The sequence below is a fragment of the Rattus norvegicus genome, chromosome 9 (genome assembly GCF_021556685.1).
Source record: "Rattus norvegicus strain SHRSP/BbbUtx chromosome 9, alternate assembly SHRSP_T2T, whole genome shotgun sequence".
NCBI classification, from domain to species: Eukaryota; Metazoa; Chordata; class Mammalia; order Rodentia; family Muridae; genus Rattus; species Rattus norvegicus.
The window spans coordinates 101,890,073-101,903,323 of NC_141542.1; the positions used below are offsets into that span (position 1 = coordinate 101,890,073).

A 13,251-nucleotide genomic window follows, 5' to 3' on the forward strand; every position below is an offset into this window, starting at 1 on the left:
CTCTGCTGGTAGATAAATCCTTTTCGTCCTTTAAAATGATCCATACCGTTCTCATCCCTAAGTAGAGTTGGTGTCATTTTAGTTGTACTTTTATCTGCCACGACCTTTTGCACCTAACAGTGTCCTATAAACTTAGCAGGCAGAAGTGACTCCTGGCTGACTGCATTTCTCCTATCCTAGGACGAAGCAGAAAAGAAGGAAGAGAAAGAGAAGAAAAAAGAACCGGAACCAAACTTCCAGCTGTTGGATAATCCAGCACGGGTCATGCCTGCCCAGCTGAAGGTCTTAAGTATGACAGAGACCTGCAGATACCAACCCTTCAAGCCAGTAAGTTCTCCATGGTAGCTGTATTTGGGGTATTAATCTGTAAGGTAGGCAAGACTGACAGAAGAGGATAAATCCCCAAAGTATTTTAGAGCAAAGTCACGAGTACTTTAAAAAAAAAAGTGCTGTTAGCAAAAACGAGCGATCTCCTCGGCTTCATTGTTAGAGAGCTTCCCTTTTCTCTGAGTCTAAGAACTGTTTTCCCTCTCCTGTCACAGACATGGGAACACAACTACACACTAGGGTAAATGTTTCTCTCTTTGCTCCATATGTAAAACAGGAATTATCTCCTTCACTAAGGGGCACAGATCAAAGAAGCTAATATACAAGCACTGGGAACAAGACCTGGGCCTGCCAATGAGTCATCACCATCTTAATTACACTCTTGTCCTAAACACACTGAGATTTAGAATTTAAAAAGGATCTTTGTGATATTCAGTGAATCCCCAGACAGAATGCTTCTTATTAGAAACAGATGTATATTGGTTACCTTTCTCATTACTGTGGCAGAATACCTGACAGACCCAGCTCAGGGGGCTTTGTTCTGACTCATATTTGAGACGATACAGTCCCTCGTGGTGAAATAGTCCTGGTGGAGTTTGTAGCAGCAGGAGTGAGTGAGAGAGGGGCTCCTCTTATCTTAGGACACTAGGAAGAGAAGAGGGGTCAGGAAGCAACCTAGTCTGTGACACCCAAGGCTTGCCCCAATGTCTGCCAGCTATACCCTGCATTCCAAAGGATCCATGCTTTCCCAAAACGTACCACCATCTGGGGACCAAGTGGTCAAACACATGAGCTTGTGGTGACATTCTCATTCATAAATGATAAAATACTTACCATAAACTTTAGCAGAATACTGTCTTGATCGTTCAAGTTTTTTGTTGTTTTGGTTTTTGGTGATTTTTTTTTCTTATTTTGTTTTGTGTTTTGTGTTTTTGAGACAAGTTCTTAGTCCACTTTGGCCTAGAACCCATTTTGCAGCCCAGACTGGCCTTGAGCCAATGGTCAATCTTCCTGACTAGGGCTCCTGAGTGCTGAGATTATAGACATAGCCTGTAATGCTACTCCTGATCCAATTTTCTTAAATCTGCTTGATTTTCCTGTCGTGGGTGCAGGATTCCTTCAGGTTGATGCAGGTGATCACAAGTTTAGTAGAGGTGACCGCACACCTCTTACTACATTGTGAATGTATTAAGTGTTATGCATTAAAGGAGTACATTTTATATTACGTGAATTCTTTCTTATCTTAATGAAAGACCACTCCTTCGTAAGAACATTGAAGAAAGATATCGCCCATTAACCCACCCTACTCACAATGACTGTGTTCCTCAGATGGTGCATTTGAAAGGAGCACTGTGAAGCTTGGTGGCTTATTCCTTATCCCAGCACCTGGGATACTGAGGCAGGTGGATCTCTGTGAGTTGAGTGTAAACTACAAGCCAAGCAAGGATGCATACCTTGCCTTAGTGCCCCCCTCAAGAAAAAGAAGCACTATGATAATGTCCCTACTCTGCTTTTAGACAACAGAATATCTTCTCCTTAGCAGATGAACTTTTTCACAGCATGAGAAGCATTAATCAACCTAAAGTGTGACATACCCATAAACAGCTCTGGATATGTGGGTTGTGCTGCATATGTGAATGAGATCGTTTCATTTCTGACAAGCATATAGTAAAAGTTAGAACACACAGCTACAGGTTTCCAGAACTTGGAAGTTGTCTTCTGAATGTGAACATTTCATTCTGTGTGGAAGCTCCTCTCCATTGTTCCACTAGAAGGTTCACATAAACTTTCAGGCCATGGAGGACAGGGACAGTGGCCATGTTCTCTGTTGTTCTTGGGTTTTTGGTTGTCAAGGCAGAGTTCTTCCTTAGAATACATTCTTCTCAAGAAAAGCAAACCTTTTTTTTTTTTTCTTTTTCTTTTTTCTTTCGGAGCTGAGGACCGAACCCAGGGCCTTGCGCTTGCTAGGCAGGCGCTCTACCATTGAGCTAAATCCCCAACCCAAGAAAAGCAAACCTTACAAGAGTGAGCTGTAGATTCTTTAGTGTGAATGCATGTGTTAAAGGGGGAGATGGTCTAGAAAGGCTTGAAGTCACACCAGTTTGATAGCAGCCAGGGCAGAGCCTTGATGAGTGAAATCAGATTAGGGTCAACTGCACAGATACTTAACCCATGTGAGTCACGTCACTAATGACCTGTGCTGCTTCCGTCCCAGTAATATGCTCTGTAGAAGCACGCTCATTCCAGATGTGCCTTGCCCCTGCCGACTGATTTAATTACAGAGAGCAGCTTCCCATTGACACAGGCAAGCAAATAGAATAAGATGCGCACGCCAGAGAGGGCTGAAAGTTTGGGGTTTGGATTTGCCATCAGCTAATAGGCGGAGGAGGCCTTAATAGAATTGCGGCTACAGTCTGCTTTCCTTTGGCTTTGCATCTGGTTTTTCATTGCTTACATTATAGTGCTTTCTAGATTATAGTAAGAACACTCAGAGGTCTGTCATATTTATTATTTTCTCTGACATTCTGGAATTGTTGGAGAGAAAAAAATGGCCTTTTATTTGTAGATTTTCTGGAATGTCACAAATACAGACTAGGGTGCTTCGGAAACTAATACAGGGCTAGGAAGTTGATTTAGCCATTAAAAGCTAGGAGCACAACAAGAACTGTAATACACACTCATAACAATGGTCTAGAGGTATTTGTTGCTCTTACAGAGGACTCGGGTTCTATTCTCTAAACCCATATAGCAGCTCACAACTGTCTATAACTGCAGTTCCAGAGGATCCAGGATAGTCTCTTCAGATACACAGGCATTCATACAGACAAAATACCTACACACATAAAATAAAAGTCTTATGGGGGTGGGGGTGCGTGTCTCCAGGTTGGAAGTAGCTTTTCCACATTTTAAAAGCTCTGGGGTGGTAATGAAGTTGCTTATCCAAGATCACTGTCTTGAGTAATAGGAAGGCAGTAGAGTGCTGTGTGGGGACAATAAGCATTTGCCCACAGTCAGAATTTCTTTAGCTGAGAAACACGTCTTCAGTTGGGATGCAGCAGCCACATAGAGCAGCTCACATGGCCCACCATGCTCACTAGAGAGGAGTTATGTTTTGCTAGTGTAATTAGTTCTCCCTCAGCCTTTTCCTTGCACATCAGGTGTTGAGGGTCACTTAACAAGCCCCTGCTCTAGATGGCAGAGCATCGTGAAATGTGAGTGGAGCTAATTCTGTTTCCTCTCTGTGTACAGCTCTCCATCGGGGGCATCATAATTCTGAAAGACACCAGCGAAGACATTGAGGAACTTGTGGAACCCGTGGCAGCACATGGCCCAAAGATTGAAGAGGAGGAGCAGGAGCCAGAGCCCCCAGAGCCATTTGAGTACATCGATGACTAGGGCCAGGGTGAGTCACCTGTCTCTTGTGCAGGAAGAACCTCCGTCAGCACTTGCAGGTGTTTATGAGAGCAGCAGTGTGCTTCACTTCCCTCCTTGTATTTGCCCCTAATCTACCCAGACAGCATTAAGACCTCACCTTTCTCATATGCACTTCTCTGAGCACCTGTTCTGAAGGCTGTTTTATAAGTCTATGGATGTGGGGAGCTGGCCCCAGAGGGGACATCCTGGTGATTTGTCACAAGAAAGTCTTTTTTTTTTTTTTTTTTTTTTTAAGATTCATATATTTTTCTGTGCGTTGGTGCCCTATCTGCACGAGGGCCCCAGATCCTCTGGAACTGGAGTTACAGACAGTTTTAAACTTGCTGCCCTATGTGCTGGGGTCTAAAATCAGATGCTTTTAACCACTGAGCCATCTCTCCAGCCCCAAGAAAGTCTTCTTAAAAATAGCTAAACTAGTGCGTGGTGTGAAACTCTCAGAGAATTAATAAAACTGTTACTCAGGAAAGAATTGCTAAGGAGAACCAGGCATGGTGGTATGTACCTATAACCAGGGAATGTGAAGGCAGGAAAGTCAAGTTTCAAGACCAGCCTCGTTCACAGTAAGTTCAAGGGTGGGCTTCTCCGGTAAGGTCAGTCATAGTAGGCCATGAGTCACCTTTGTTTCCTCTTTTTTGTTGTTGTCCTTTATTTATTTGTTTTTTGAGACAGGGTTTCTCTGTGTGGCCCTGGCTGGTCTAGAACTCACTATGTAGATCATGCTGGCCTCAGACTCACAGATCCACCGTTTCTGCCTCCTGAGTGTTGGGATTAAAGGTGTTTGTAGGCATAGGCTTCCCACTGGCTCCCATCTCCCCTCGTCCCCTTGGCAGTAATTCTAGTGCTGGAGCGATAGTTAACGCTCCTGTATTCAGGAGTTATAAACATGGGATGTCCTTAAGACACACGGCCTCAAGACCTTGGAGTGAGTCAGACTTCATCACAGACACAGCTCTGGTTTACAGAAAATTAGTCCTCCAGTCGTTTAAAACTAAGGCAGAGAGCTGGAGCAATGGCTCAGCAGTTAGACCACCAACTGCTCAGAACCACATGGAACTCCAGTTCCAGGGGACCTGATACCTCACACAGACACAGATGCAGGCAAAACGCCAGACAACAGAAAATAAAAGTAAATTATTTTAAACCAAAAGTGGAGGAGGGATCCTTAGTTTCTAAAACTTGAAGTAATCTTATTGTATTAATTTGTCACTTTGAATTCCCTCATTTTCTTTTATAATCACATATTTGAAAACACACAGGAAAGATACATTGTGATTTCACTAACCTAACAAGCATTCTCAGAAAAATATGAATTTGTTTTACTCTTTGAAGAAAGCAGGAGGCTAGAGAGGTGCTCAGAGTTATAGGTGCTGCCACCAAGCCTGGCAGCCTGAGGTGACTCCTGAGAAGCACAAGGTGGGTGGAGAGTCCTGGCTCTGCATGCCATTCTCCAACCCCCAGAGGCATGCTGTGGCCCACAGGTACCACGGAATATAGGCCCTCACAAAATCAATAACTTTTGTAAAAAGAAGAACATAAGAATTAAATTATTTACCACAGTCATATTAAAAAAAAAAAAAACGCATTTTGGGCTGGCGATGTAGTCAGTGATAGAGTATTTACTGGCCCTACACAAGGGCCTGAGGTCAGCCCCAGAAACGCACACACAGAACATACAAGTTGCAAATCTAGCATACACTGATTAGCAACTGAAGCCCAGCCCTGCCGTTGGTTCCATGATGTAATCCTGCCTCGGAGAGTAGAAGGTGGTCCTGTGTGCTCTGCCCTGCACTGCCCTGATCTCTCAGCCTCAGCTTTCCTGCGGCACGCGTGTACTGGGATCTCTCCGTCCGTACCACGGTGGCTCACCGGCCGCTCCACTGCCTCACTGAGACCAGCCTGATCCCATAGTTCCAGATGGAGTGACTGCAAAGTACACAGCTAAAGGTTTTTAAAGGATGAAATTGAAATACCTGATTTGTTAGGAATTCGGAGACTAACTATAGTAACAAATTGGCCCAACAGGCCTGTAGATGCCAAGCAGGAACTGGGTTTAGATTCCAAGTAGTAATTTAAAGAAAAAAAGTTTGAATAAAGGACAATGCCAGCTTCTGCCACTTTCGCTTTCCCAGGATCCCACCTGCTCAGCTGTAGATGACTATCCTGGCACACACTGAAATGTCGTGAGGGAACCCACGCTGAGACCCGCTCGATCCACACATCATTGCCTACGCTGACATAAGGAACCCGTGTCCTGAGTCTTTGATTGAGAAGATTCTGACTGTTCAGTGTTCTCTTTCACAAAATTGGTTTTCAAATAAATATATTAAAATCTCCACATTGACAAGACTTCAGTTGATTTGTTTTTCTTGTGGTTTTGGTTTTTTTATGGATATTCCACCATAAGCTAATGGGCCAACGTCACCTGCCTATAACCCCAGCACTTAAGCAGCTGAAGCAGGAGAGCTTTGATTCTTTGACTTAAATTTAGGAGACTGTTTTGGAGGAACTCCGTGGCAGTGCTGGAGACAGAATCAAGGGTTTTCTGTATGCTGAGCAAGTTCTACCACTGAGCTGTGAGCTGTATCCCTGCCCAAAAGACATCCTCAAACTCTGGAGGGAAATGAATAGACAGTTCTAGAGAGGTCAGCCCTAATGCACTCATCTGTCCACTCTAAAGCTTACTGCTTCCCAAGGGTGGTTCCACACAGTAATTTCATTGTATCCCCTCCTTTGTAAACCCCTGTTTCCTCAGTATCGGATGATTCTATAAAAGAAATGATCTAATTTCCTAGCCTCTCATTAGCTATGCCCTTCCTGTTCAAGCTCATAATGTTGCTCACATTTCAGACAGTTCTCTCTTACATTTCCCTTAATCTTTGAAGTGATCAAGAACCGAAGTGAATTGAGGATGCCGTCATCCAAAACAGTAGTCTGGGAAGAGGTGGTATTTTCACCAGCCTGACAAGTTAGCCTACTTAAGGAAGAAAGGATTCTTGCTAGGCAGTGCCCTCGAGGATTGAGCAGATGGTACCTTTAAAGTGCAGGTTGCAATGTAAAATTGCACTTGGATCGGGAGACTATTCCTTGGTGGGCTTTGGGGTTTTTTTCTCATAGATTTATTGGGGAATGTATAGTGCTGAGAACCGACAGCGGACTAAAGTCACTTGTGGACAGGCTAGGAGATAGAAGTTGGGGGCCTGGTACAAGAAACGGAAGAGGGAAGGCAGTTCTGCCCAGATGTCATTGGGTCACCTCTCTCCAGGGTGAAAGACCGGTTGGGCTACATAACAAGAGGTGGAAGTAGATGCTTTAGTTTCAGAAATAACCTGATCTATAACCCCTCTACAAGATAAAGGATTCCTGCCTTCTCAAACTTCTCTTCATGAACCGGGTCCTTTTATCCCAGGAGGTGGTTGAGGTTTGGAGATAGAAACTTCAAGGCTACCTTCAACTACATTGCAAGACCCCCATCTGGGAAGCAGAGAGAAGTCCTCCCTGTCACTCCTGTGGCATGCTCTCGTTCTCCTCCTGGCTTGAATTTCCCCTTCATGTCACAGGTTGGACAAGTGTTGGACTCAATTTGGACAACTCGTTGTGCAGGAATCTGTTGTCACTTGGTCAGGTCCTGCCAGCTACGACCACCATAACTGCTAGCCCTCAAAGTTGTCCTTTGGTTCTCGTTTTCTGCTTTGTCTAAGAACATTTCTATCCCACACTATCTTCATCCATACCCCTCTCGTGCTCCTGACATAAACCTCCAACTTCCGTAGCAGGGCATCTTCATCCCGGATGTCCCAGGAGCATAGATAGGATATCCAAGCACACTATACCCAGCCTTCTCTACTGCTTTGAACTGATGTCCACACCTCCACCTTGCTGCCCACACCAGAGGCCCAGCTTTCACCCTTGACTCAGCTCTGAATCTCCACGGTGACCACAACTCCATTCTCTTTCACCACTGCTCACTACCCCAAGTGAGTCCACGTCCAGACTCAGCAACTCTAATCCTTTCTCCAAAGCCAGCATTGTAAATCATGCTGGTGTCCTGCTTAAAAGCTTGCTGTAAGCTCCAAAGCGCCTGTTACCTGAGCATCTGCCCAAGGCCCTTGGCTGCTCATCTCTGTGGCCTCTCATTTGCTTCAGTGCCTTCCCAGTTTTCGTCACCTGACATTTGCCTATGCCATTGCCTCTACCTTAATGTACAACTCTTTGGACTTCACTATCAAAGACTATTCAGACAGACAGACCTATGGAGGCTAGAAGTATCCAATTCCCCAGGAACTAGAGTTACAGGCACTTGAGAGCTCTCTGAGTGATACTGGGAATTGGACTTGTGTCCTCTGCAAGAACGATACATACTCTTAACTGCTGAGCTGTCTCTAGCCCAACTCCACTATTTTACCTCTAGATCTGATAGGTGGATGCTTCTTGACTCACGTTGGTTTGTATTTGATAAATCTGGTAAGTTGAATATATGTTTTATACATCTACTGTACATTGTAGGTTAGCAACACAAGACCACCCAGGAGAACCAGTTGACTACCTGTGTGGCTTACAGGGAGCTGTGGCTTGATGCTACCACCCAGCATTTCCAGAGGGTTGGACTACACATCACTAGCTCAGGAGAGACCCATGGCCAAAATGTAAACAACAGTTGTATTGATATATCACTCACATTATAAAATTGAGGTGTGATAAACCAAATTATAAGCCAAGGACCATCTTCAGTGGTTTAAGTGTCTGTTTTTGGAGACTTCCTCTAGGAAACCATCCCTGATTTTTTTTTTCCACCAAGTTAGGGCCAAATAAGGCCTCCTGCCTTCACAATATGTCATCATCCATTGCCTTGTTTCCTAACGTCTCTCACATTTGTTTTCTGTTGTCTGTTAAGACCTTTTGCATTTGTCTTGCTCCTGTCTATTTTCCAGTCTCACCATCAACTCACAACCCACCTGTCTCGCTTCCCAAATGTTATACTAGACTTTCAAGCATATTCCACCGCATGCAAGGATCCCAGCACTAAGAATGGTAATTGGCTGGGCTTGACACAGGTCTTTAATGCCAGCACTCGGGCGGCAGAGGCAGGTGGGCCTCTGAGTGGAGGCCAGCCTGAGCTACAGATGCAGGTGGATGGAAAGAATGGTAATTGGAACTGGCCACATGCCTTTAACCGAAGCACTAGGGAGAGCAGAGGGAAGGTGCAGAGCTATGAGTTCAAGGACAGCCAGTGCTACATAAAGCCTGTCTCAAAAAGCAAAACAAACCGTAATTGGGAAGCACAGCTGAGCAGGCAGCAGTCTGGAGTCCCAGGAGCACAGATGATAAATGCATCTGCCCTGAAGCCAGCTTCTCCAGGGGCTTCAACCTTTGATGCCTCTTCTCATTCCTGCGCTGAATGAATGTCTCTGCTGAAGACTGACTTTCATTTGACTTTGTGCTTGAAGAACCCTGGCTTTTCCCTGCATGTGCAGATGGTGTCTGTGGACCCTACCATCACTGGAAGGTGACAGGAAGAAATGAACAAAGATACTTTGGTGGTCTTGTGCCTCTGCAACCTTACACCTGCCACCATTGGGAGGCACTCCCACTTTCCCTTAGCAAGAGATTAGAGAAAGACGGGTCGGAGTTGGTTTTGATTCTCTCTCTCAGCCTGTGGGTCCAGGAAGATCAAGCTTAGATTTAGTGGCAAATGCCTTTCCAAGCTCAGCCATCTCCCCGCCATCTCCAGATAAACTTGTACTCGCCAGCACACAGATTGCTCGTTTTTAAGCAGGGGCAGGGCCTGGAGAGATGACTTAGCAGCTAAGAGCACCGGCTGCTTTTCCAGAGGCCCTGGGTTGAAGTCCCAGCAGCCACATGGCGGCTCACAGGCTGTCTGTAACTCCAGTTCCAGGGCACCTGACACCCACTTCTGACCCCCACAGGCACCAGACACACAAGCAAACCCACAGGCAAAGCGCCCACACACAAAACGCTAAGGTAAGTTAGGTGGTAGGCAAACGTACGGGTATGTTATCTAGAAATGTCCTTTTTAGATAGGAGAGAGAATAGTACTAAGCATGTTATTAAAGGGGCACACCGAGAAGGTGGGGACTCGTGGCAGATCAGCACACTCAGTGGGGTACCCAGGTAGCTCTCGGGCCTATTCTCCCAGCAGGCCTGGCCTCTGCAAAGTGCTCAGCCTCTACCCTATAAGGCCATGTAAGGGCTGAGCAGGCAGAGAAAACAAATAGCCTCCCCTGTCTAGCCGAGCTGACAGCTTCCTGAAGCAGTGTGGGTGAGTAGAGGGCTGGGATTGAGATAGCCCCTTCCAGAGATTGGGCTGGGGTTGAGATATCCCCTTCCAGACACCAGACTCCACTGTACTCCATATTGAGACACTACCAGCTGGAGGCAGACTCTGGGTTTGCTCTGGGACAAGGCAGATTTTCAAATGCCAGTAAGGAAAATTGTTCACAGTGACTGTGACTGCCTCCAGACGGGTATATAACATTCCTATGGATAGATGGGTCTAGAAACTGTGAGTCCAGACATTAGAACACCGGGGACCCTTAGGATCAGAATGAGGGTTAGAGAGGGTCCTTATCTTGGCTTTTTTTCTCCACACCTGGGTTTGACAAGGGCTGGTGTCAATGGTGAAAGGCCTATGCCAGAGACACAACTAACTACTGGAAGGTCTGGACAGCTTAACTAGGCTTTCTGGCTCCGCTGGATGCTGATGCTACAGAGGCCAGGCTATATCAAGTACTACTCTCAGGGCCCTTGGATGAGCCATGGGTGTGTTAGTGCCCTCAACTCTAGGACTCATCTACCCATAGGAATGTATGCACCCATCTGGAGGTAAGTGACAGAATCACTGTGAACGATGATTTTCCCTACTGGCATTTGATATCACTTCCTTAACCTACTGAGCTTCAGCCTTTCTGGTTCTTCGGTGAAAAGGCTGGAAAGAAACTGGCCACTTCCTCCTTTCGCTGTTGTTCTTGGAGCTCAAAATGTTTATTTCCTAGCCTTTTCATAGTTCACTCAGGGAGGAACCATCATGACTGGGCAGAAGGGAAATGGAGGCACAGGACAGGGTGGTGACTCATCCGGGTCATCCTGAGTCACATGCTGCTCTGGGTAGAAACCTGGATCCAGGCTGTGTCAAAACATGGTCCCAGCAATCAGCTGAGCCATATTCTTTGTCCCCTAGTGCCCCATCCACCCACCAGGAGGGTATAGACCTGAGCCAGGCCCCGTAGCTACCAGAAAGAAGAAAGAAAGAAAGAGAGAGAGAGAGAGAGAGAGAGAGAGAGAGAGAGAGAGAGAGAGAGAGAGAGAGAGAGAGAAAGAAAGAAAGAAAGAAAGAAAGAAAGAAAGAAAGAAAAAGAAAGAGCGAGCGAGCATCTGTTGGTCTCTGCTGGACTGCCCCGGGACCATCTCCCTTGATCTAGGGAGCAGGCTGTCCACGTCCAGTTCTGCTTTTAAGTAAAGCAACCAATGAGAGCATCTTTGTAGAAACTGGGACCTTATCCACCCAGAGCACGGGGGTTTTAGGAAGTCCAGGACAAGATCTTCAGCCACCATGGAGGTCCTGAAAGGTCCTGGTGGATTCTTTTGTTCCCTGGCACTACACAAAGAGGTCTGTTTCTCAGTCTCAGTTCAGCGGGAGAAACAGACGAAAGGACAGTAGGCCCATTCTCGCCCTTCCCGAGTGGATTCTGCCCATGGCTATTTAAGTCTGTCTGAGTGTTCTATGTCTACCCAAAGACACCGGGCTCTCTCAAGCCTGTCTGTCTGTCCTTCTATGAGCTGAGGCTGGGAAGGAAGGTGACCTCAGGCTGGAGAGGCCCTGTCAAGGAATGGTAGATGAGCTTGGCGGCAGGGTGGAGACGCCCGAATCTTCGAAGCTGGCAGAGGTCGGGATGGGAGGAAAACATAGCCTCGGCTGCCAGATTGATTTTCTGGGAACGCCTCCGCCTCCAGACCGCTAGGCTAGCGAGCCGTGCCCGGGTTCCTGGAAATGAACGCGGGGGAGGGGAAGGTGGGGTAAGATAGTCTGGCTGCTTCCCAAGACCTCAGCAAGAGCCCCGCTGGCCCCGTCCTTCCAGGCCCAAGGTCGCGGTAGCGACACCCCAAATGTCAGGTCACAAAGCAAATCTCCCGTCTCTAGGTGGGCGCGATCTTGGTGGGTGGCAGCAGAGGCGCCAGGCTGGGAGTGTTTTATCCCGAAGAGCAGCGGATGCTCCTAGCACCACCTGCCGGTCGGTCGGCAGCCCCACCGGGTATCTCTGCCAAGACCACACAGCCCCAGCCCAGGATCCCTCCTGACCCCAGCGACAGAGGGTTTGCCAGCCACTTCTAAGTTCTCTCCAAGGCTAGCTACATTGCTCACCAGGTCCACAGTTTTGTATTCTGGATTCAGGGACCCGTCTACATCATAGGCATAGTCTTGGGGTCCAGAAGATGTTTACATTTTACCTCTGACCACTGGGTCAGGCCGGTTCCTGAGACAACCAGTATATCTAGGGAAGTGAAATGTGCCTCTCTTGTCCTGTTTATCGTTAGACTAACTAACCATTTCCTCATTAACTCAGTTGTCACGTTTCAGGTGGTTTCAGATCATCTGTGAGTCGCAACCATCATAATATAAAAGTAGGTATGGGGCAAGTAAGACTGGCGTTTAAGTTAAGACTACAAGAATGTGTGCCTGGCTTACAGGAATCCCTCAGAAGCATCCCTTCCAAGAGAGACAGAGGGTACAGAAACTGAATGTAGCTTCCACTAAACACTACTTACTGGGTTTGTAGTTGTTGTCGGGGAGGTGGTGGTGGTGGTGGTAGTGATGGTGGTAGTTATGGTGGTGGTGTTGGAAGAGGAGGAGGGGGAGGGGGAGGGGGAGGAGAAGGAGGAAGAGGAAGAGGAAGAGGAGGATTGGTTTTGCTTTTTCCTTCTTTTGGTTTTTCAAAGCAAAGTTTCTCTGTGTAGTCCTGTGCTGTCCCAGAACTCACTAGAGCTGACCTCAAACTCAGAGATCCACCTGCCTCTGCCTCCTCAGTGCTGGGATTAAAGGTGTGTGCCACCACTATGACCTGAAATTTGCTTGTTTTCAAGGTGTGCTGGCTGCTAGGAAATCACCTTAATGTGGACCCTTTAGCATCCACCCCTCCATCCAGTGTGGCTCCTTCTGGGTTCCAAACACACAGCCTGCAATGCCCCACCCTCACACACACCCCAAGATTTTTTTATTCTTTTTCTTTCATTCTTTCCCTTTCTTCCCCCCCCATTAGTTTAAAAAAAGTCTTCAACTTGCTTACAAATGAGTAATAAGTCACTGAATTGGTCTGTGACTATCAAGCCATATTTGTCTTTCCACGGATCTCTTTCAAGCCCTGAGGCTTTGCGCTACCCTCATCCAAGTCACTGCAGTATTAGTGTTGTGATGTGTTTCAACCCCAAAGATACAGCTTTATAGCCCAGGGGGCTCCCCCTCCCCACCCACCACCA

General features: G+C 46.7%; 1 protein-coding gene across 1 annotated transcript in view; it reads left to right on the plus strand.

The window, feature by feature from the left end:
* Positions 1-6,108, plus strand: part of Psmd1 (proteasome 26S subunit, non-ATPase 1) — a 75,251-nt gene extending 69,143 nt beyond the window's left edge. The window contains exons 23-25 of the mRNA NM_031978.2: positions 181-327; positions 3,577-3,730; positions 5,892-6,108. Of these exons, the coding sequence (NP_114184.2) occupies positions 181-327; positions 3,577-3,723 (294 nt within the window). The 3' untranslated portion in view covers positions 3,724-3,730; positions 5,892-6,108. The remainder of the gene's footprint in view (positions 1-180; positions 328-3,576; positions 3,731-5,891) is intronic.
* The last annotated feature ends 7,143 nt before the right edge of the window (positions 6,109-13,251 follow it).